Source organism: Bubalus kerabau, chromosome 6 (assembly GCF_029407905.1).
Source record: "Bubalus kerabau isolate K-KA32 ecotype Philippines breed swamp buffalo chromosome 6, PCC_UOA_SB_1v2, whole genome shotgun sequence".
Lineage (NCBI taxonomy): Eukaryota > Metazoa > Chordata > Mammalia > Artiodactyla > Bovidae > Bubalus > Bubalus kerabau.
In genome coordinates, this window is record NC_073629.1 from 16,774,638 (window position 1) to 16,799,639 (window position 25,002).

Genomic DNA, 25,002 nt, shown 5'->3' on the forward strand with positions numbered 1-25,002 from the left:
CAAAAAAGACCTGCCCTCAGAGGTCTAGGACAGCCAGTGGAATGCCATTCTAGAAGCTCGAAGTGCTGGAGGGGTTTGCAAGGAGAGGGGAGTGTTTCTGGCAGGTAAGCCCAGAAAGGATTTCTGGGTGATAGAGATACTGGAGTTGAGTCAGACACTTTCCCACCTAGTCTGGAAGCCTGAGACTTCACCCACGTATGACATGTATAGGCCTGTGAGGCCAGGGCAGCCAACCACCTCACTGCCATAGGACAAATCAACCATCAACCTCTGATTTGAGTCTGAACCCCAGCCCAGGACAAACTCTTCTTCTTGGAAGCCTGCCCCGACCTTCCCAGTCTGAGTTAGGGCCTCCCTCCCCTCCCTCCACCATCACCCAGGCATCCATCCCACAGGACTGTGGTGTGTCTGCTACAATCTGTGGGCCCTAAGAGCAACGTGTGTTAATCGCTCAGTCAAGTCTGACTCTGCTACCCCATGGACTATAGCCCTCCAGACTCCTCTGTTCATGGAATTCTCCAAGCAAGAATACTGCAAAGGGTTGCCACTCCCTTCTCCAGGGGATCTTCCCAACCCAGGGATTGAACCCAGGTCTCCTGCACTGCAGGCGTTTTCTTTATTGTCTGAGCCACCAGGGAAGCCCTAAGAGCAAGGGCCAGTCTTTTTTTTTGGGGGGGTGGGGGCGGCGTTGCGCAGCACAGCATGTGGGATCTCAGTTCCCCAACCAGGGATCTGACCTGCACCCCCTGCATTGGAACCGTGGATTCTTAACCACTGGGCTGCCAGGGAAGTCCAGGGGCCCAGACTTGTCTGCCTCTTGTCTCTCCTTCAGCCTGGGAGAGCACCCAACCCACGGCAGATGCTGAACTTGACAAACACTTACAGAGAGAGTGAGCAAGCAAGTGCAGTGGGGCGAGGGTGTGACCGCAGGCACACACGTGAGCAAAAAGAGCAGAACACACAAAACCTCTTTGCGTTTCACCCTCGCAGTCCCAGGATGGGCCTGAGTGGGTTCTGGGGGGACCTGAGGCTCTCGCAAGGGCTCCCCATTCCCCCTTCCTCACACCAGTGAAGACAGCCCAGGAGTGGCAAGTAGATGTGCCTGAGGCTGCTGTCAGGAGGGGGCTGTGGACGAAAATGCCCTGTCCTCTCGCACTCTGTCAACACACCAAGTCTTCTAGTCCAAGTGTCAATTGAATAAGCTTTCCCTGGGCTGGCCTGGGCAGCCGTACGGAACATCTCATCTAAGCAGAAATGCCTTCCAGGTCCCAGACAATTTATATCCTAACTCAGCTTCAGGTTGTGGAGACTTCTGACCCTCCCCGACTTGGAGCGTGAGCCGTCAGTCCTAATGGCAGCTGCGTCATGTGCAGACGGGCAATCTATACACATGTCACCACCAGGTGCCTCTCTGGAGACAGGCACAGGTGCAGACCAAAACACCCTGACGACATCACTGCTTGAATTTTTTGATACTCTGATGATTGCCAGCTCAAACTCAGTGATAAACATCTAGACTAAGGGGACCTTTGGACGTTCCAGGTGTCACAGTGGTAAAGAATCTGCCTGCTGATGCTGGAAATGTGGGTTCGATCCCTGGGTGAGGAAGATCCTTTGGAGGAGGGCATGGCAACCCCCTCCAGTATTCTTGCCTGGAGAATCCCATGCACAGAGGAACCTGGTGAGCTACCGTCCAATGGGCTGCACAGAGTCAGACATGATGGAGTGAGCACTCAATGGGACCTTGGCTCTGAGATGGAAACAGAGAAAACTGCAGAGGTGTGATCATCCACCTGCTCCACATCCATGCCTGAACTCGTCCCGCTTTGTGCTGTTAGAGCTGAGTAATATTCCATGGTAAATGAGTACCACAGTCTCTGTATCCATTCATCTGTCAACGTGCTGTTAGGTAGAGTGTCCAAAGTGGCAGTTAAAAAGCAGCAGTTAAAAGGCAGACAGAGAAGTTTAAAAGCCCATGAAAAAACAGAACAAAGGGAATACCTACAGCCAGGAGCTTCAGCAGGAAAACATGCCCAACACGCCCCCTTCCCTAGTTGGTCTCGGATACAAGCCCTGTTTGACACGGGCAAAACAAATCAGACACGGAAGACTGCTTTGGGGAGGGAACAAGGACATAAAAGAAAAACTTACAATAGGGCAGCTCCACTCCTATGGGGTCAGCCCGCTCTCACATCTTGGGAGTGCATTTTGTGATGCCCCTTGTTTAATAAATCCTGCCTGAGTGAGCCTTCCAGTCTGTCGTTTTAACTCTTGTACTACGACAAGACAAAGGACCAAGCACGGAACCGCACGTGACAGGGCCATCTTCTGGTGCCACAGGGACCACGGACCAAGTGTGACTTCCTGCTCCACGGCCCCAGCTCCCTCTCCCGACTCGGTCACCACTTCCGCTCACCCGCCATTATGATGGGGAAATTGATAAGCTCACAGTCAGGACTGAGCAGGAGCTGCCCTTCCCCACCCAAGGACATCTGTCTCTTCTTAAGAGCAACACCCAAAACCTTTGTATTTTGAATGAAAGGAGATAGACTAGGGTTTGATTCCTGGCAGCACTTACTTACTAGCTGCTGCTGCTGCTAAGTCGCTTCAGTTGTGTCCGACCCTGTGCGACCCCATAGACAGCAGCCCACCAGGCTCCCCCGTCCCTGGGATTCTCCAGGCAAGAACACTGGAGTGGGCTGCCATTTCCTTCTCCAATGCATGAAGTGAAAAGTGAAAGGGAAGTCGCTCAGTCGTGTCCGACTCTTAGCAACCCCATGGACTGCAGCCTACCAGGCTCCTCCGTCTGTGGGATTTTCCAGGCAAGAGTACTGGAGTGGGGTGCCATTGCCTTCTCCGTACTTACTAGCTAGATGACCTTAAACAAACTAATTAGCCTCTGTGGTTCACAGCTTCTCCATCTGTTAAGGAGGAAAATAACTCCCACCCTCCACCCTGGCTGTTGTGTGGACAGAACAAAGAGTGTAGCACCGTGACCAGCACAGGGCGTGCTCTCCTGGTAAAGTCTCCCTCATTCCCTTCCCCTCAGTTTAAAGTACTTGTTGTTCAATCGCTCAGTCGTGTCCGACTCTTTGCGACCCCATGGACTGCAGCACACCAGCGTTCCCTGTCCTTTACATCTCCTGGAGTTTGCTGAAACTCATGTCCATTGAGTCGGTGATGCCATCCAACCATCTCATCCTCTGTCGTCCCCTTCTGTTCTCACCTTCAATCTTTCCCAGCACCAGGGTCTTTTCCATTGAGTCAGCTCTTCCCATCAGGTGGCCAAAGTATTACTTTTCAGTAACATTTTGGAATCACTGGTCAGCCAATCCCACCGGGTTCCTCTGAGAGGTCCCCCACTCCCCATCACTCCTGGAGCTTCAGGAAGGATGGAGGAGACAGACACACTGCCCAGCCAAGATACTTACAACTTTTTCACCAGTAACACGGCCTTGGTGGTCAGGGATGGAGGGCTCGGAGGACTCCACTCACAATTCACTCTACTGAGGGGGCTCTTCTGAATGCAGGAGATCTGGGGCTTCTCCGGGGGAACTGGAAGGAGAGAATAGAGGCTGAGGAGGCAGCACACTTCACCTCCTTTCTGGGCTCACCTCCCTTCTGAGGGAGCGCTCAGCTCAGCCCTACCACCCCACCCTGCCCTGGTGCCAGCCTTCACGACAGCCAACAGCCATGAACAGATCTTACTGGGCTGGGAAATTAAAGGACACCAAAGTCCTCGTGTCAGGCTGGGAGGTGGGCAAGTGAGGGGAGACACCTGGGAGGCTAACTTGCCTAAAGGGGAGCACAGTTGACAGAAAAAAAAGTTGGGGCTTTGGAGTTACACTGGTTGTGTGGGCAAGTCCCAATCTCCCTTCAGTTTTCTACCATAAAATTAAATGATTGAAAAATGATCATAATAACACTGCTTTCTCTCACTGGGACATTGGGAGGACGATACAAGACACCAAGAAAGTCCCTCAGCACAGGGCCTGGCACAGTGGGTGTCTGACTCCAGGTGTCTTATGAGATACGCGCGAGCTAGGAACCTGCTAATTCTAACGATGAGAATAGTTCATTCGAGAGCTTACTATGTGCCAGAGTTTTTAACACCACATGTGTGCACGCACACACACTCATTTAAAAATAAACCTGAACTAGGTTAATAAAATGAACCTTATTTTACCAACAAAGGAACTGAGGAGCAGAGAAGTTAAGCCGTGAAGGAGGAGGATTCAAACCCAGGCCCCTTGTCCCCGGACCCTCAGTCCCTAAGTACCCAGCAAGACCGGAGAGACGGCATCTCCTTCAGCCAGCCACCCCCACCCCGCTGGAAGCTCGGCCAGCCTCACTGGCAGGCGTCACTGGGCCTTTCCCCGAAATGCTTGGGCCAAGGAAATGACAGGAATTTAAAGGGTCAAGTGGGGAATCTCTCCCTGGAACACGCAGAGCCGTGCTGGGAGCCCTGAGGACACCACTCACCATCCACCACCAAACGCACGCTCCCAGCTGGGTGGTCTTCCCGGTAGCATGAATAGTTTCCGGAGTCGCTGAGCTGCACGGACTGCAAAAGCAGCCGCCTTCCCACGCCAGCCGGTCTGCCGTGGTGCGAGCCTGTCATCTGATCCCTGAGCACCCAGTGAACTGTGGCATTGTCCTCTGGTCCCCCACCTGGGCAGGTCAGGGTGACATTGGCCCCTGACACGCTGGTCAGCACATTGCTCGCCACCTCTGCCAGGGGAGAAGACACTGGGTGAGGCCACAGGAACCCGAGCAAGGGGCCTCATTTCCAATTTGGGGAGCCACAGAAGGTTCCCGTGCTAAACATCTGGCCCAGGCCACCATCACCCCTTCCTGGGTTATAGGAACGGCCTCCCAGCCCCCACCTTGGCTATCTCCACCCAGTTGCTCCCCTGAGCCTTCCAAAGAGGCTATCTGGTCACCCCGCTCCTTTGATTGGCAGCCCCTTCAAGGGCCTGCCATCGTCCACAGCAGGAAGTCCAAGTTTAGGGGCCGGCCCACAGGGCTTTCCACCCCCTGCCCCCTGCTGGCCTCTGAACCCTCACCCAGCCCACTCAGCCTTAGAAGGGATGGAGCCCCTCCCCACAGGCTCCCGAGCTCTGCTCACACTCACCAGCCTCCCACCCTGACCCCCATGCCACCTCCTCCTGTTGCCCATCTCAGCCTATATGTCGCTACCCCACAGGCCTTCCCTCAGCTGCGTTAGGCCCCCATTCTACCTCCCTCACCACATGACCTCTCACACGCTGCATTTTAATTACCAATTTTATATCCATCTTCACTTCAGGACCAAGTGCCACAAGAGTAGGTACTCTGTTTTGTTCTCTGCTGTATTTTAGTGCCTAGATCGCTGCCTGGAACCCAGCAGTGGCCCACTGAGCACTTGATGCGTGTAGAAACGAACTTAAGAATGCAGGCCGGAACCCAGTGGGATGCATGAAGTCTCAGAATCCCGGGGTCTCCGTGGTAAGTGGCCCATTTTACAGACAGTAACCAAGGCACCAAGGAATCAGGAGACTAGTCCAAGATCACCAATAACAGCGACACAGCTGAGATGCAAACCAGGTCTTCCAGCTCTGTTCAGCGCTCCCTCCACGTCCACCTCCACCTATCTATCAGACCATTTAGGGCAATGCTATGTTTATTCTAGAGACAACATTGGAAAGTAAAAGAAAAGAAATGCACTCCCTTGAAAAATATCATGAGTGCTATTCAAGACAAGGATATTAAAGATTAAAGGAACAACCAAACTTTTTTTTTTTAAGTATAGGTTAAGGGGTTTCTCTGTGGCTTAGACAGTCAAGAATCCACTTGCAATGCAGGAGACCCTGGTTGGATCCCTGGGTTGGGAAGATCCCCTGGTAACCCAAGGGAATGGCAACCCACTCCAGTATTCTTGCCTGGGGAATCCCATGCACAGAGGAGCCTGGTGGGTTACAGTCCATGGGATCACAAAGAGTCAGACACGACTGAGCGACTAACACTTTCATAGGTTAAATAGATTCACAGCATCTAAGATTTAAAATAGTCTAACCAGCTAAGGAAACTGAAGCCAGGGAAAACGGCAAGTTTTCATGTTAAGCACACTTGGTCCTTCTAACCAAACGTGTGGTCATGTATTAGCAAACAGCAGCAATTTCTGGTCAAAGATTTCAAAAAGGCCCAGCAACAGTGTCCCCCCAGCCTGCAAAGCTTTCTTGCTTAGGAGGCACTCTTAATCTCTCTCCTTCCTCCCGCCAAGGCAGCTGTCAGAGAGGAGGGACTAAGGATAACTGACTTCCGAGAGGACGACACTCCCAAAGCCAGCTGGGCTGGCTGTCTAGACAGACCCCGGGCACAGCCCAGCAGCTAGGGACACGGCCACAAAGGGGACAGTGACTGGGGATTTCCCTGGTGGTCTCGTGGCTAAGACTGCACACCCACTGGAGGGAAACCGAGCTTAATCCCTGGTCAAGGTACTAGATCCTACAAGAGTTTGCAAGCCACAACTGAAGATCCTGTGTGCCACAGCTAAGGCCTGGCACAGTCAAATGAATAAACAAATGTGGGGGGACAGGTGGAGGGGATAGCAACGGCTTCTCTCTGGCTACACAGACACCCTTCAAGCTTCCTTCTCACCTTATCACTTGGAGCCCGAGATCCCGACCGTGGCACCCTCTGCCCCAAGACTGGCAGATAAGGGACACATCTAAGGACAGGATAGCAGCCTATCATCTACGGTTTCTTTCTCTTCACCACCAGGGCCTTGGACTTTGGGTGAGAAAAATGGTTGCATCTCAGCATGCAGCCGAGCAAGTGTGGGCAGGTTCCTTACACCCTCTGCCTCACCTTCCCCCACTACGGAGCGAACGACCAACATCCAACGAACATTTAAAGAGGCCCCCAGAGCCAGGCACCAGTGAAAGGGATGCAGTTGGGCAGCAGAGAGACCCTGCCCTCAAGGATAAGACACGTAAGATGATGAATTCACTCCTGGAGAACTGGGACAGAGAATCCAGGGCTCCCCTGACCATCCCAGTCCCTAGAAGACCAAGTCCAGTGACTGAGGGTACCTCCATGCCCACAGGGCTTAAAAAAGGTATAAGAAGCCCTAAGTCCTCCTTTCACACATAATCTTTAGTAGTATATTTTTAGCATTTCAAATATCATTTTTAAATGTGGTCTATGATATTGAACACATGCAAATTTATATGTGTAATGTACAAGAAAGTTACGAAGCATGAAACACCCCTGAGCTCCTGCCAACCAAACCACTAGCAGTCATTGGCTCTGAAGTTCCTTCTGTGCTTCTGAATCCCCCAGTCTCCCTGCTCATCCAGTGTTACATTTGGGGCATATCGTTCTCTCACTTTTACTTTTTAAAATGTGTTTTTATTTATTTTTGGCTACACTGGGTCTTCGTTGCTTTGTGAGCGCTTTCTCTGGTTTCAGTGAGTGGGGGCTACTCTTCACTTCGGTGCACCGGCTTCTCATCGCAGTGGCTTCTCTTGTCGCAGAGCACAGGCTCTGGAGCGCAGGCTTAGTGGTGGCACGCGGGCTTAGCTGCTCCTCAGCAGGTGGAATCTTCCCAGACCAATGATCAAACCCCCATCCCCTGCACTGGCAGCTGGGTTCTTATCCACTTCGCACCACCAGGGAAGTCCACTCCCTCTCTTTAAAAAATAGGTTCAGATTCGCTATTCATGGACCCCTAAATTGTTCTCAACTTTGTGTGATATTTGAAATGTATATAGATTGTAGATAGTCTTCTGTGACATGCTTCTGTCATTCCTTACGTTTCCATGATTTGTGCAGCTACCGTTATTTGTTTTCACTGCTGTGTAATATTCCATTGGACAACGATCTCATTCTCCTGCCGAGGGAGGTTTTAGGTCATTTCCAGGGTTCTGCTGTACTAAAGAGTGTGCTATCAAATTTCTCCAATGTGGCTCTTGGCGCATTTGCCCAAGAATTCCCCTGAGTGAAACCGCCAGTCCCAGTGTGTGTGTATATGTCACACATGTCCTTCTCCTTCATGACTGACACACGGTCCAAACCACTTGAATCTGGTGTGCACCTGATGGAGGTTATGGCCAGCCACGTCCAGTCCACATACTGAATTCCATCTGTGCCTGAATGAGCTTTAAAAGACCCATCAACACTTGGAATCACTATATCAATACTCTCACTTCTCCATTTTCTACTTGATAAAGCAGCTAAAGGACATAACCTAACATGGATGTCAAGTTCATGAAAAAATTGCCAACACCGTAGGAACAACGCTGGAAACACTGTCAGGAATTCCCCGGTGGGTCAGTGGTTAGGACTTTGCACTCCCACTGCACGGGGCACAGGTTCAATCCCTGGTCCAGGAACTAAGATCCCACCAGCCTCTTGGTGCAGCCAAAAACAAACAAACAAAAAAAGATGGAGACACGGTCGAAACAGAACAGTCTTCTGGTGGGTGGCCCCGCTGTGCAGTGCTTACAACATCCCTCATCAGCTGATGAGCAGAAATTGAAATTCACAAGGAACCAACACACAATAGACTTTAAAAGTGCTCGGAAGTCCAAGCAAGGGTCAAGGACCATGGCAGGATGAGCTTGCCCTGGTGCTCTCCACATGGCACCGTCTTTAACTATATATAGGTCTCCATCCCCACTCATGAACACTCATCAGAGAACTCAGTACATGCTCGATAAGTGTTCAATATAGGGTGCCAAGGAGGTCCCCACAGGGTCAGGTTCTCCAGTGAAAACTTCCAAGAGCCCCCATCACACAGGACACGGGGGTCCATGTGGTATTCCTCGTGTTGTGCAGTGGGCAGGCCCTATACTACAGACCGAAGTGCCAGCTTGTCACAACCAGGAGATGCTGAGGAAGAAAAGCAGGAGCCTAGAACCAGAAGGGGCTCTCTTTTCTGCTTCTGCCTTTGCCAGTTCCAAGAAATACGTTTCTCTGGTCACTTCCCTTACCCCCAGTTCAGATGGAAGCTCTTAACACGGTCAGTGACCAGCTTGAACAATTGCAGGGGCTGTTCTGTTCCTGAATTCACGAACAATGGCCAGAGTATCTGGGCAGCTCAGAGAAATCACAAATAAAAAGACTTTTTTTTCTCTTCTACTAAAGCAGAGCTTGTGGAGCGACATAATGGTCACTTCCTCTGCCAAGGAACTTGAGTAATGGTTTTCTGAATCTTTAAAACTGAGTCACTATTCTTTTTTAATGGGGAATGATTAATTATAAACACCCATTGGCAAGTATTGCCTGTCCCTGCCCTTCTTCAAAAAATATATATTTCTTCTTGAACCTGTGAACAGCACTGTGTTAACTATGCTTTTGAAAGCATTCTGTGCTCAATCATCACAATCAAATACTCAGAGAGCAAAGACCACAAGAAAATATACTTGCTACTGTCAGAGTGGGCAGTGCCGCCTGTGCCCACCCTCCCACCCCTCTGCCTCCTGACCCAAGTCTCTGAGTCAGTGCCCGTGACACTTGCAGGCCTGCGTGGGAGCCCCTGGGCATCTCTCTCTCCCTCTCTCTTTTTTTTGGCCACACTTCAAGGCTTGTAGGATCTCAGTTCCTCAACCAGGGATTGAACCCGGGCCAAGGCAGTGAAAGCCCGGAATCCTAACCACTAGGCCACCAGGAAACCCCCTCCTGAGCATCTCTTTGAAAAGGAAGAGGTGATATTCACAGAATGCCCTCCTGGCTCTTTCACTCACCTCCCCCAAAGCATGGGACGAGAGGCAATTTCTTCCTCTTTCTTTAATCTTTCTGCATTTTTTCAATTTTCTGTAAGTTGTTTGTATTATTCTTATAATGAACACACACACACATATATATATATATATATTTAAAACAAAGAAGCTACATAGCCTGGATCTGTCCCAAGAATTTATACCTAAAGAGGGTGGAAGTAGAGCAGAGTGCAGGGAACAGGGGTGGGGTGAGAGTGGATTTTTCAGGACAAGCAGCTTCTGAGAGCACGATCCAGGCCAGAGAGTGTACACACCCCACCCTCGCAGCCCTGCCCTCCAACCCTTGCGGCTCTGTGTTTTGTCACTCTTGCCGCACGCTATATGCTTAGCCCTCAGCCGTGCTGGCCTCATCCCCTAGTGGATACAAGGTCACTATCCCTCCCCACGTGCCTGTTTGCCTGCTCCCTGGAGTCTGCCAGGGCCCCTCCCTGAGGGGGAAGAGCTAAAGGAAGAGACACAGCGGGGAACAGTGAGGAGGGAGTCCCAGGTAAATCGGAGCTCCCAAGAGCATCCCTTCCTGCTCCCCACAGATGTGTCCCAGACATCCTCACGCCCTCACTCTGGGCGGTGAGGGCCGGGTTGGGAGAGTGGGGAGGGAGGGGTTGGCCCTGCACACTCTGACATTCAGCACAGCACGAAATTTAACATCTGCCCTTGAGCAACTGCTCAGACATTTGAGCCAGGGTTGCAAGCCAATGCCTGTCCCCTCCTTAAGAATTCAAGAATTTTTTTTTTTCTGTGCCCCATCAAGTGAAAGGCCAGAAATCCTAATCCCATAGAGAGAACTGACAGTTAGTGAACACTTACTTTGCACTGACATTCTTCTCCACAAAACCCCATGGAGAACTCAAAACTGCCTATAACGCAGACCACTCTAAGATAAATGTCCCCAACATATTGAGGGAGCCAAGAGCGGGGGCTAAAACATTCTTAAAGGGAGGCACCAAAGGAAAAGAGACTTGAGACACAAGTGGGAGTTTGATAAATGGAGCTACGGGGAATTTATTGTTGTTATTCAGTCACTAAGTCATGTCTGACTCTTTGCCACACCATGGACTGCAGCATGCCAGGCTCCTCTGTTCTCCACTAGCTCCTGGTGTTCACTCAAATTCATGTCCACTGGTCAGTGATGCTATCTAACCATCTCATCCTCTGTCAATCTTTCCCAGCATCAGGGTCTTTGTCTAATGAGTTGACTCCAAAGTATTGGAGCTTCAGCATCAGTCCTTCCAATGAATATTCAGCATTGATTTCCTTTAGGATTGACTGGCGACAGGGAATGGCATTCTATACAGAGGGAACAGCATGGAAAGGTGTTGAGAAGTAAGACCTTAGGGAGAGCAGGTATCTGATGTCCTCCAAGGGGATCAGAGCTGACTCTGCAGACAGAGCTATGTGCAGGCTCCATGCCCACCACCTCCAACCCCAGCCTCCAGGACTGAAGCCAACAGTACCGCCTGGCATAGGGGAAGCAGCCCTATGTTATCAGAAGACCAAGTGCTATTCCTGGTCTTGCCACCTGGACTTGCAATGAGCCTTGGGCCTGTCACAGCCCCTGGTGGAGCCCTACTCACCTTCTCTGTGAGACGAGGATTCAGACCACAATCTGGAGCTCCTTGCTGTCCCGCCCTCCCTGTTCCTGCCATCTAGTATCTTATCACTCTGAATCACTAGCTCACAAAGGGCAGGAAGCATGTCCGTGTCTGTTTATCTCAGACAATAGCCCAGCTTGAAAATACAATTAATCTGTGGATTTATGACTCTAAGAGTCGATGACGTTTGGAGAAGGAAGATGGCCAGAGCATCCCAATGCTGTCAGACAAATGCACCTCCCTTATCCCTCAAGAGCCCCGAGGAGGAAAATTCCCTCAACCTCCTTCACCTCTCATTCCCTAAGGGGAAGAGAGTTTAGGTCCTAGTAACCTCTGACAACCAAACCCACACCTCCCCTGGCCCAGTGCTCATGCAATCCCACTCCCTGGGGCCCCCCACCACGGTCGACAGCTGTCAAGCCTGGGAACTTCGCAGTACAGCCCTGGGAAGTGGGGCTCTTCCCCATCCAGGACCTGAGGTTGGATGCCAGAAACCCAGACAGCTTTGTTGTTTTTCTACTTCTACCCTTCTTCAAGTAAACTCGCAAATGTCAATAACCAGAGAAAAACATGCACACGGAGACACATATTTCTCAACTCCTTTGCAGCCTGTTGTTGCTCCTGCCAGCAAAAACAAGTTCGGCTTCCTGGCCCCATTTATGTAAGCCATGGAGCAGCTGCCAGTGCACTGCCACTAACACAACTTAGCTCATGCCTGCTAATCCCACCGCCCCGCTTTCTGAGCAGGGACAGTTCTCCCAGCTGTCGGCCGGCCGGCTGGCAGCACAGAACGGCCTCCAGCCTCTGGGGCTGCAGGGACACAGGATCTCAGAAGGGGTCACAGAGGAACCGTGGGGACCCTGTTAGCAGGCAAGACCCTGATCTGGAAAGAGGTGCCTGCTGAGAAGTCTCCAGGAGGAAAAAAAAACATGGGGACCTAATGTCCAAAGAGAAACAGAAGCAGGATCTGGTCCCATGGGGCCTAGAACAAGTCTCTGATGTGCTCTATCCCGTCCCTGCATCCCCCACCAGCTAAGGACTGAAATCCATGTCCTGACTTCCCGAGTAATAAGAACTGTAACACTCAGCACCACCTATAGCGCTTAGCACGTGCCAAGCTGCCAGGCGCTTTACCTAAGAGCCCTACCCTCCTAACATACCTTGCCGAGGAGGAGGCTGGTCCCCACTTCCGTGGAAGTTCAGAGACGTTGAGGAACTGACCCGAATGCACACAACCAGTGAGGGAGGGAGTCTGCAGTTGGTTCCAGGTGGGTCCGACCATAGCCTCCCCCCACCACTCCCTGGGGGTCCAGGTGCCTCCCTGTGCTCCAGCCTTGCCCCCCTTCTCTGGGCTGCCCATTACCCTGCATCTCCCCCCTCCCAATTTCTTCTCCTCCTCTCTGCCTTCCCCAGGTGTTTCTGACCATCACAGAGGTTCCAGGAAGACAGCCCTGGGGTTGAGAGTTCTTGGGGGGGTGGCTGGGAGGGGAGTGAGCCTGCCCCCACACAGCCCTGCCACATTAGTAGCCCCTCTCACCCTCTCACCTGGCTTCCCTCTCACCGGAAGCCAGGGCCCAAGCAGCAGCATGCCTGTGATGATTTATAGTTTAAAAGTGTCCCCCCAGACCCCTAATCTCACGCTTTTACCAGATCACCCACTCACTTTCTAAAACTCCCCAGAATGCCCTCCCCTGCCACGTAGGGCCATGTGGCCCCAGCCAACCCTTTCCCACAGACCCCTCCTCAGATTGCTGACTCCTGCCCTCCTCCCCCCTCTAATGTGTTTGTACTTCTGTACCTGCTTGTATTTGTCTTCTATTTGGCAGAGTCAGTATTTACCTTGGCACGGTCTTGCCCTCTATCTGCACCACGGACCCTACATCAACTGATTGGAGAGAGGGCCTGGGAGGCTCCTCTGGACCATAAGAAGGTAACGATGGCTGCTGACTCAGAAACCAGCGCGTGTGACCAGCTCCTCAGGAGAAAAACATTTAATTCTCCCCTGGCAGCATCACAAATAACCAGCTGGCCCCAGGCCCAGAAGGCCTGACCTGGGTCACTTCTCAGAGATTATAAGCTAATTAGAGGAAAAGATATCAAAGGAGAGCAAACAATCTAACTTCCCTCCCCCACCAAACCCCAAGAAGCAGATTGAAAAAAGAGTAAAGGCAAGACTCAGTAAGCCATGAAGAAGGGCATGTGGTTGCAGGTCCAGAAAGGGGCTGGGCTGGGGCTACAGCCACAGAGCGGGTGCTGAGCAGAGGGTCACTCTTCTAGGGCTGTAAAGACCATTAAAGATCATTTAGTCAACCTGCCCATTGTTATAGATGAGGGCAACCAGGGCCCAGAAGTCACACAGCCAGTGTGTGGTGTAGCCAGAACTGAAAGCCTGGCTCATTGTTGCCCCACGTCCTTCCCAGGAGTACAGCAGCAAGGGTCCTGTCATCTTGCTTATGAACAAGGCAGTCTAATCAGGAGCCTGGCCCCCTTCAGGGTCTTTTATTATGTGTTTGTTGAAGCAGAGGGTGGATGGGGTGCAGCACACACCTGATACCTATTCCCCCACCCTCATCCCAAGCCACATCCACCACCACCCCTCCCACCACCTACCTCAGCTTCCACTCCTCCACCCCTTTAGATATGAGGAAGCAAAGCTAAAGATTTGAGAAGTCACAAAGTGGAGGTGTGGTAGAGAGTGACTAGAAGGGACACAGGAGGGCCTGCTGGGGCTGGCCATACGGCTGGCTGGTGGTCATGTGGCTATGCTCAATTTGTGAAAATTCACTGGGCTGTTAGACTTACGCTGAGCACACTTTTCTGCATGCATGCTATACTGCGGTGCTCATTTTATAAAGCCCCAAAGTCCTCCTGCCATTCTTCCCCTCACCCCCACTGCCGTGAGCAGACACACACAAGCACACTCAGGTCCAGCTTCGTGTCACCATGAAGCAGGCAGCTCGGAGTGGAGGAACAGGCGCGTCTATGCTTAGCAAAACTGGGAAACCCAGACTCCAGCTCTTCTGCCCCCAGCCTGTTCCTCTCATAAATAAACCTCACCAGGCCTACCAGGTTTTGAGCTAGGGAGACTCAGCATTATAAATATGTCAATGCTCCCTAAGTTAGCTCTAAATTTTACTTGGTCCTAATAAAAACACCAACAGGACTTTTTGCTTGTTTGTTTTTTCTTGGAACTAGGGAAGCTGATTCTAGAGTTCAAACTGAAAAGCAAACAAGCAAAGATAGCCCGGACAATTTTGAAAAAGCAGAGAACTAAGAGGAGGATTAGCCCTACAAGACTCTAAAGCATATTATAAAGCTACAGTGATGAGAACAGCGTGGCACTAGCACATGAGTGGATGGACAAAACTACAGAGGAGACTAGAAAGTTCAGAAATAATAGTAACCACAAAGAGCTTAGTCTGCACTACTGAACTGTGCCCTTCAAAATGGCTCAGATGATAAACGTTATGCAATGTGTATCTTACCACAATTATTTTAAAATAGCTTAATTTGAATGTTGGCTATATACAGGTGCTATTCTAAGTATGCACATGGATGACCTACTTTGATCTTCTCAACAGCTTATCTTACAGGAGGCTGGTTACATAACTAACTAGGAGTCAGCCTAGACACAAACCCAGGCGATTAGGCCTCAGAATTTTTGAACTACTCAGTCTCCATCAGGCAGTATAAACCCAAGAATATACAGTACTTTGGTAGATTTTAAAGGCGACTTTTTAAAATCAATGAGGGAAAAATGGATTATTCAACAAACTACAAAAAAGGACATCAGGTAACAACCAAGAGTCAAAAAGTTAGAGCCAGACCTCACGACATGATAAATTTAAATGGATCAAACATTTAAATATTAAAATTATTAAAAGTACCAGAAAAAAAAAAAAAAAGAATCTTTTTTTACGCACCCCCCTCCAAAAGAATCTTTTAAAACAGTTTTGGCATAGAGAAGATCTTATTAAGCATGATACAACATTTAAAAGTCATACAGTAAGTGGATAAACTCAACTACAATTTTTTTAAAATATGCATGGCAAAAACTAACCCCCACCAAAAAGTCAAAAGACAAATGACAAACTAGAGAAAAGTCTTCAAAACTCATATCATAGAGGACTAACTTCTTTAATATATTAAGAGCTCCTGTAAACAAGAAAAAGACTGACAACCCAATTCTTTTTTTTAACGAGCAATGAATATGAACAGGAAGCTCATAGAAACAGGCTATGCAAATATCCGTTAAGTAAGCAAAAACCTGTATAACCACACTCAGATAAGATAAATGAAAATTAATTCCACATAGACACCATCTCAGGTTGATTACAAGTTTTCATCGGACGTGTGGAGACAGGCATTCTCTCATTGCTACCGGGAGTATGAATTGGTGAAACTTCCACTCTCACTCAAAAGCACAAACACACATGGCCTTCAACCCACAGATTCACCTTCGAGGAATTCGTGCTGCCCATGTCCTTTCACTTAGGCAGCATGCTGGACACGCAAGCTTACTCCCCGAAGCACAATCTGTAACGGCCAAGCCAGGAAACAAGCCCAGAGACAATGTCCATCAAAAGGAAACTGGCTAACGAAATTCAGTGTGTCCATATGATGAAATACAAAAAAAAAAATTAAAGAGGAAGTTCTTTAGGAACTTCCCTGGTAGTTCAGTGGCTAAGACTCCGTGCTCCCAACACAGGGGGCCTGGGTTTGATCCCTGGTGAGGTAACTACATCCCATATGCGGCAGATAGTCCATTCTGCAACTAGAGACTCCTCATGCCACGAGGAACATTGAAGATCCTGTGTGCCATAACTAAAGATCTGGTGCAGCCAAATAAATAAATAAAAATAAATTTTAAAAAAATTAAAATAAAGAGGAAGTTCTTTATTTATAAAAATAAATGAACTTTTTCCTAGTCCATTGTCTAAAGTAGTTAAGAGGATTCATTCAGACACACCCAAGTTCCAGCCCTTGGACAGTCACTTACTACTTGTATGACCTTGGGCTAGCTTCTCAACCTCCTTAGGCCTCACTTTTCCCATCCCAAAAATGGAAATAATAAGGTGTGTGTGTGTGTGTGTGTGTGTGTGTGTGTGTATCTGTTAGTCACTCAGTCACATCTGATTCTTTGCGACCCCATGGACTGTAGCCTGCCAAGGCTCCTCTGTCCATGGAATTCTCCAGGCAAGAATACTGGAGAGGGTAGCCATTCCCTTCTCCAGGGGATCTTCCCTACCCAGAGACTGAACCTGGGTCTCCTGCATTGCAGGCAGATTCCTTATTGTCTGAGCCACTAGGGAAGCCCAATAATAATTATTTCTAAAGGTTGTTGTGAGAGTTGTATTAGATAACTAATGTTAAAAACTTAGCACTATTCTCAGAACATACCTAATCTCTCAAAAAACATGAGCAATTATTATTCCCACTGCAATGGTGGGTCTTTCCCCTTTTCTATGAGAAAGTTTTCATACTATAGCCTCTCCCATCAAAATAGGCTCTTCAGATCAGTAACAGCAATCAAGCACCTGATTTTGTTTGTTTCGGCCTCAAGAAGTGTTGCTCTATCTGTCTGAGCTTGGAGTGACTTGGCTCAAGGTTGGCTGATTTGGTAAGTGGGCAGTCTAGAGACAGGCCTGAACTGCCTGCCACCTGAGATGTTTTCTCTCTCTCTGCTCTCCCAGCTGCCTTGCTTAGAGATCCAGAAAGCTCTTTTGCAGGGACATGTGGTTATAAAACATTTCCCTGACCCTTACAGTGCAACGGCTTAAACATACACAGGCCCTTAAGTGTTCTTCTTGAAAGTACTGAAGAAGGACACTTCCTGGGGCGAAATCAGAGCTGTCTCTGCCACATCGGTGTGTATGGAGTTGCTAAGTCTCTGAGAATACCGAGAAGAGAAACGGTGACCTTGATGTCTCTGAGCTTTGGGAAGGGTGGGAGTTGTGGGCGACACGCGATACAGTGGAAAGAGCAGGTTCAGCGCAAGGTCCGTCATTTCCTTGCTGTGCCATCCCGAGTGAGTTTCTTAACCTCTCTGAGCCTTGGTTTCCTTTCGCCTACTCAAGGACACTGCCTCAGCAATTCTCTGTCAATTTTTGGTCTCTACTAGATTATGTTCATCAGCATACAAACAGGCTGAGATTTCAGTCATCTTTTTAAAAATTCCTTTCATGACCCCACGTCTCCAGCCAACGAACACTCCATTTCTTTACTCCTCTTTACAGCTAAAATCCTCAGAAGAGTGGCCTCCACTTGCTGGCTCCTGTTTCTCTCCTCCTGTTCTCTTTCTAGTCCACTCCTGTCAGCCTTAGGCCTCCACCATTTTGCCCAAATGCCTCACATCAAGTCAAGGTCACCAGCGGCCTGAGGGTAGCTACGTCCCCTGGTCAGGCTGTCTTCTTGCTCTCTCAGCGTCTGACACCACTACACCGTTCCCAGCTCCTGATGCACTGTCCTCGCTGCGTTTTCAGGACAACTCTCCTGGTTCCCCTCCTGCTTCCCTGGCCTCATCTTCTCAGTCTCCTCCTCCTCTTCCAGGTCGGAGTGCCCCAGGGCTCAGCCCAGGACCTCTTCGCTTCTCCATCTACATTCTCACCCTCTGTGATCTCAGCCACGCTCAAGACTTGACATAACCTCTGTCATCAGCCGACTCCCAAATTCATACCTCAAACTCAGTCTGCATCCCCAAACTCTGGACTCCTATACCCAGCTCCTCAGCATCTTCTCTCCATTGTCTAAAAGACAGTTCAGTTTCAACACGTCTAAAATCAAGTTTCTGATCCCCCCCACCCCCTGACAAAACCTGCGGTCCGACAGCCCACCCTCTCTATGCCAGGCACCAAGACCCCTCTCACACACAGCTGCTGTGAAGAGTGAGTGAGATCACAGATGCAGAGAGCTTAGCACAGTTCGGTGTACAGTCAGCATCCAGGATGGTAACAGTTGCTGTAACCATAGGGTAGAGAGGCAAGACTAGAGGAGGCAGGGAAGTTGGGAGGCGGAGGGAAGCTGAACAAAGGCATTGGGAGACAGCCTGGCTGGAAGTCAGGCCAAACTCAGGACCGTGCCAGAAAAGTCCCCAACTCTACCAGAGACTTTGGACCTTTTTGGATCTCAAGTGCAGAAGAGAGTAAAGCACACAGATGACCCCAAAGAAACTCCCCAGGGCTTCACCAAACAGTCTTAGGGTTAAAAGTCTCTTTTTTGCTATCTCACAACTCCAGTCTTCAAGGACTCTCTTCCAAAGACGTAACACCTCAGGGACAATTAAGGACAGGACATCTAGAACCTCCCCGTCCACCTGGAGTCTAAAGACCTGATGACCAAGGCTTGGCTTCCCCAAAGACAAACCCAAACTTCATCAGGGCAGGGGGCATCCAAGTGTCCCGCCAGAGCCCTCTGCTCCAGAACTCAACAGGCCCTCAGGTAGGACCAGATTGTTAAAGAGGAGGCAGGAATTTGCTTGCACAAGTTGGAAGTATAAAGAATCCCTCAATATTTTTAGATTTCCTCAGACTTTCATTCCAACATCATCTTCTTGGTGAGAACTTCCCCAGCTTCCCCTCAAAAAAATCAGTTCCACATCCTTCTTGATTTGTACAAATAGTTCCTATCTCCATCCCCTGCTTTGTTTTTCCTCCTTGTGTGTGTGTGTGTGTGTACGCAAACGCACGCGTGCGCTTAGTTACTCAGTGTATCTGACTCTGTGCAACCCATGGACTGTGTGTGGCCCACCAGGCTCCTCTGCCCATGGGATTCTCCAGGCAAGAATACTGGAGTGGGTTGCCATGCCCTCCTCCAGGGGATCTTTCTGACCAAGGAATCAAATCTGTGTCTCTTGCATTGCAGGCATATTCTTTACCATCTGAGCCACCAGGGAAGCCCTTTCCTCCTTAGCACTAGCCATTATCATACTATATACTTAATTTACATCCCTAATAGAAAGAAGCCCCAGTGAGCCCGGGGATTCTGTCTGTTTGGCTCACTGCTGTATCCACAGCTCTTAGAATAGTGCCTGGAACATCAGAGGAGCTCAAAATGTTTTTTTCAGATAAATACATTATTGGCTGCATGTATTTAAGCACTCGCTCTGTGTTAGAGATCGCGCTATGTGCTCTGAGTAGTGCCTTTACTTAGCACATTTCATCTTCATAACCACCCTGTGAGGTAGTATATTATTTCTATTTTCCAGATGAGGACACCAAGTCTCTGAGATGGTAAAAATCCCTTGCTGAAGCTCACATCATTCTCCATGGCAGGGCTGAGCAGAGATCAGTCTGGCTCCAAAACCTTAACCATTAACTGTTCAAGATGAGCTGTGTTCATGTGGAAAGAAGGTCCAGAGAGGGATAAAAAGCAACAGAAAATCTCTGGAAGAAACTGTTTAGCACTCAAGACCAAGTGCTGTCCTGTAGAACTTTCTGCAATGATCAAAATGCTCTATACTTTTGTTGTTCAATATGGTAGTCAAGTGTGACTAGTGCAACAAAAGAACTACATTTTAAGTTTGATTTTTTTAATTAATTCAAATTTTTCAATCAGCCCTACTTAGTAAGTGGCTACCATATTAGAGAGAACAGATCTAGATCTTTAAGCCTCACCTGGAAAACCCCAGATTTAGTGATAGGAATGCTCTGGCTCACTGGGTGGGCTGGTAGCAGGCAAGGCTGGTGGGATAGGAGAACCAGAGGGGAAGTGAAGGAAAGTGAGCAACTGGACCAGCTGTGTGTAATCCTTCCAAACACCCTGTAAGGGGAGGATTTGTTAACCCAGTCCACAGGCCAAGACACAGAGGGTCAGAGATGTGATGTGCAGTGAGGATCCACAGGCCTGCTCCTCAGGATCTTGGTTCACCCCGCTCCAACAACTTGGTCCTTGAGTAGCAGGCACCAAGCAGGACAGGACAGAGGGCTTCCTCAGTCCCTCCTAGGGATTCACCCTCGACCATTTTAAGCTCCTTTTAGGGCAGACTGTATCACCACCACACAGGTGGTGACTGTATCGTCCACGGGGGTCACAAAGAGTCAGACACGACTGAGCAACTTTCACTTCACTTCACTGAGTGGCTGATTCCAGGGCTTCACAGGATTCATAACTGTTTTCGGCAGTGAGTAAACAAGTGAAAGTGTTCATTGCTCAGTTGTGTCCGACTTTTTGAGATCCCATGGACTGTAGTCCACCAGACTCCTCTGTCCATGGGATTCTCCAGGCAAGAATACAGGATTGGTTAGCCATTCCCTTCTCCAGGGGATCTTCCCAACCCAGGAATCAAACTTGGATCTCCCGCATTGCAGGCAGATTCTTTACCATCTGAGCCAGAGTCAACAAGAGGCGGGCTTCCCAGGAGGCTCTGTCGGTAAAGAATCCGCCTGCAATGTGGGAGACACAGGTTTGATCCCTGGGTTGGGAAGATCCCTTGGAGGAGGGCATGGCAACCCACTCCCGTATTCTTGCCTGGAGAATCCCCGTGGACCAGAGGAGCCTGGCGGGCTGCAGTCCATGGGGTCGCAAAGAGCCAGACACAACTGAGCAACTATGCACACTCAGCACAGCAAGAGGTGGAGCTAAAGCGGGAGGGATTTCTGGCAACTAGAAGCTAGAAGTGCGGAAGGCCTTCCTGCAGTTCTCCATCGCCCCGTTTAGCCAGTCATCCTCAAATCTGTGAATCACAAGTGGTATTTGTTGAAAAGGACATTTCCTGAGCCTTACTTCCAAATATTTCTCTTCAGTAAATCTGGGGCAGGGGCCAAGGATCAGCATTCTTGTCAAGTACCCACCCCCCACTCCCAGGGCACCCAGGCAGGAACACACACACACACACACACACACACACACACACACACACACCAATTTTTATTCAAATAGACCCAGAATGAGCCTTTTGAGAAATATTTATTTAAGGTGAGACTAGGAACTAAAGAGCCTCTTGATGAAAGTGAAAAAGGAGAGTGAAAAATTTGGCTTAAAACTCAACATACAGAAAACTAAGATCATGGCATCCGGTCCCATCACTTCATGGCAAATAGATGGGGAAACAATGGAAACAGTGACAGACTTTATTTTGGGGGGCTCCAAAATCACTGCAGATGGTGACTGCAGCCATGAAATTAAAAGATGCTTGCTCCTTGGAAGAAAAGTTATGACCAACCTAGACAGCATATTAAAAGTAGAGACATTACTTTGCCGACAAAGGTCTGTCTAGTCAAAGCTATGGTTTTTCCAGTAGTCATGTATGGATGTGAGAGTTGGAGTATAAAGAAAGCTGAGCGCCGAAGAATTGATGCTTTTGAACTGTGGTGTTGGAGAAGACTCTTGAGAGTCCCTTGGACTGCAAGGACATCAAACCAGTCAATCCTAAAGGAAATCAATCCTGAATAGTCATTGAAAGGACTGATGCTGAAGCTGAAACTCCAATACTTTGGCCACCTGATGCGAAGAACTGACTCACTGGAAAAGACCCTGATGCTGGGAAAGATTGAAGGCAGGAGGAGAAGGGTTAGATGGTATCACCAACTCGATGGACATGAGTTTGAGTAAGCTCAGGGAGTTGGTGATGGACAGGGAAGCCTGGCGTGCTGCAGACCATGGGGCCACAAAGAATCCGACATGCCTGAGTGGTTGAACTGAACTGACTGAGGTACGCAGGTAGGCACTGGAACTGAAAGAGGTTGCCCTGAAGGGAAGTTTAGAGGTTAAGATAGGACTTTGAGATTTAAAGGTGTAGGTGTTTGTTTTGTGCACTGTCTTGCAATACAGAAGGTGAGAGGAGCCTCGATCACAGGTGTCCAGGCCTTCCACACCTGACACCTACGTCCCAACTAGTCCAGGCCCCTAGGCAGCAGTTCACTTGCGCAGCCCTGCCAGCGCTCGGATGTGTGGGCAGCGGCTGATCCCAAGGAAAACACGCCTCTTGGCTATAAGGGCCCACAGCCAAAAGAGTCAGTGGATTTCCCCTCTAAACCAACTCCAGCCTCTGCTACCCAGCTCGGCCCCTCACTTCTCCAAAGCAAGATATCTCACAGTCATTTGCTCCATGCTTCCTGTACAATGTCTTTATTTTTGCTCTCAAGTTTGTGGGTTGAGATCTGTGTGGGTGTGGGAGGGGAGCTGGGTATTTTCTACTTCTCTGCATGTTCCTTCTGAACTGGGAGGGCTTTCACTTCCTCCCCAAACTCTCAGTTCTGCCTTTCACAAGGCTGTCCAAGCCTTGAGACCACTTCGCCGGACCAACCTGAGCACCAGGAAAATGGAGAACTGACTGCAACCGCCTGCCCTTGCAGTGCTTTATAGCCACTTAGGAGAAAAAGGAGGCAGCAGCTACAGCAGTAACCTCCCTGGGGCAGGTGCCCTGGGGTGTGGTGTGAGTAGCAACAGAGGCAGGCAGGGAAGGCTTGCTCCCTCCTGGGTGCCCCAGGCCTCAACCCTGCCTTGCCTCTCTTTGATAGAACACCGGGCAAACCCAGGCCGCCCCTTCCCTTGGCCTCTGGCCAGCACTTGGTCAGCCAGGGGTGATGGCCAGGTTGTCCCCCAGACACCCCCAGCTCTGCTTGCTGGGCTAGTTCTCCATTTAGAAGTCTTGGGGATCTACCACATCGGAGCACAGTGCCTTGGAGGGGTGGGCCTCCATCAAGCTGTCCTGACAACTTCCCATCCCAACCTCTCTAAATGCTGGCCTCCTCTCTGGAACAAAGTATTACTCAGATCCAGCAGAGAATGTGTGTAAAGCACAGGAGGCCTTCCACAGCCGCTTTTACCGGCTGGGGTTATAAACATGTGCTGTGAAAAGGAATCCCTTTTCTTTCCTCCTTGAAGCACAAAAATCACAACCATCCAGAAGGCAAAGGGAGCTGCAGGCACACCAGCCCCTGGTTCTCTCCAGCAGGGAAGGATGATTGAAGGTGTTCACCCAGGGCAGGGGCACAGTGCGATCTAGCAGTGAAAACCAGAGTCACCGGCCCCCAGCCATCTATTCCCAGAAGCCTCCGGCTGCCCCCTTGGTTTTCCACTGTGGCCTCAAAGAAGCCTTCAGACCCTAAAACAAATCGCTGGAGAAACAGTTGCCAGGGTCCTCCAGAAGAAAGCCTTAGACGTGCTGCAGGGCATGCCGCCAGAGCCCAGAGAGGACTCGGCCAGAGGCACATTACAGTTCACAGGAGCAACAAGTGCCCTGTGCCCTCTGCCTCACCCCTCCTTCTCTCGTCTGAAAGTGGAGTCCAGTGTGTGCCAGTCTCAAGACGTCTCAATCCCCTGGCCAAACCTCCCTACTTGGCTTAAATTCCCAGATCTGAGGCACAGGGCTTGCTAGAGCCGGTGTCTGCCTAAGCAAGTGCGGGCAGTGAACAGCCGGAAGGTCCGTGATTCAGCGCCCATGATGTCACTCCCTTCACAGTCAGGACACTGTCATCCACACATCAACCCGGGGTCCGAGGGGAGAGCCAGGAGGGATGCCTTCTCCAAAAGCTGAGGGGCAAAGGCGGCGCTGGTATAAAGGACGCCCGGGGCAGGAATTCCACTCCGCTAGGGCATCTCCTTTTAAAGTAACCCAGGACGCAGTTGAGTAAGGATTCCTGGGGGGCACTGGCAAGGAGACCCGAGGATCGGGTTTCTGAAAATACACCACGTCCTGTACGCGGATCGCAGAGAGCTTACCGGAGGCAGAGAAGTCACGGGGAGAGCGCGCCGGGCCGAAGCGGCAGGACGCAGCAAGGGGGCGCGCGAGCTAGCGCCCGCGGGGGGACAGCTTGGGGAGCCCGGGGCCGCACCTTGTGCCGCGGGGACCCCAGCTAGCCCCGGACATGGGGAACCGTCACCGCCCCCTGCCTCCCTCCGCCGCCCAGCGTCTACCGCAGCAACCTCGGTTCCTCCACCCGCCAGCTGCCCCAGCCCTCCGGAAGCGCCCGAAGCCCTTACCCAGCGCGGGGCAGCCCTTCAAGACCAGCGCCGTCCCGGACGCGGCGAGGAGGGCGGTCAGCAGCGCGCAGCGGACGGCCAGCATGCTTCCTCCTCGGCTAATGCCCCATGTTCCCAGAGAGACAGGAGGGCGGGCCGGGAGCCGACGGCTGGGGCGGGGCGGCGGGCGGGCTCACGCCCGGAGGGCAGCCCCCATCCCCGGGGGGCCCGCGCTCCGCACGCACGGCGAGTCCCCGAGCCCTGCGCCGCTCTCGGCTCGGGTCCCTCTGGCCGTGCTCAGTGTCAGTGCGACTTCCCACTTGCACATGACTCAGAACCGCGGACGGTCCCGGCAAGGCAGGAAAACATTTGAGGAACTCGCCCTGGAGCTGTCTCTCGGCTGTCCCAGGGTGCTGTTACGAAAGTCGAGGAGGATGGCGCAACAGCCCCGCACACCGGCCGAGCGGAGGGGGTGGCTTCCTGCCGCAGCGCCGCACCTGAATCTCCAGGGCAGGAGCTCCGAACCCCGCGGGGGCGAGCTCGGCCGGGGACCCTCCCCCTACTTCTGTTGATCAGAGCAGGGGAATTGGACACCACTGGCTCGGTTTTGATTTTTGGTTTCGGACCAGGATTACTCTGTGAAAGGAGCACCTGGAGAGCCCTGGAGGAGGCGATGTACCTCTTACAGTTACACTAAAGCAGTGCTTGGCAGCCCTTTCTGCCCCCTCTGAACCACCTGGGAGCCC

General features: G+C 50.7%; 1 protein-coding gene across 2 annotated transcripts in view; it reads right to left on the reverse strand.

The window, feature by feature from the left end:
- IL6R (interleukin 6 receptor) overlaps positions 1-24,661 on the reverse strand; it is a 52,252-nt gene extending 27,591 nt beyond the window's left edge. The window contains exons 1-3 of one of the 2 annotated variants that reach the window (XM_055584159.1): positions 24,278-24,632; positions 4,483-4,731; positions 3,432-3,555 (exon numbers count right to left, since the gene is read on the reverse strand). In XM_055584159.1, the coding sequence (XP_055440134.1) occupies positions 3,432-3,555; positions 4,483-4,731; positions 24,278-24,362 (458 nt within the window). In that variant the 5' untranslated portion in view covers positions 24,363-24,632. Of the gene's footprint in view, positions 1-3,431; positions 3,556-4,482; positions 4,732-24,277 lie in introns of both variants that reach the window. The other variant, XM_055584160.1, reaches the window with a different exon arrangement.
- Between the last annotated feature and the right edge of the window lie 341 nt (positions 24,662-25,002).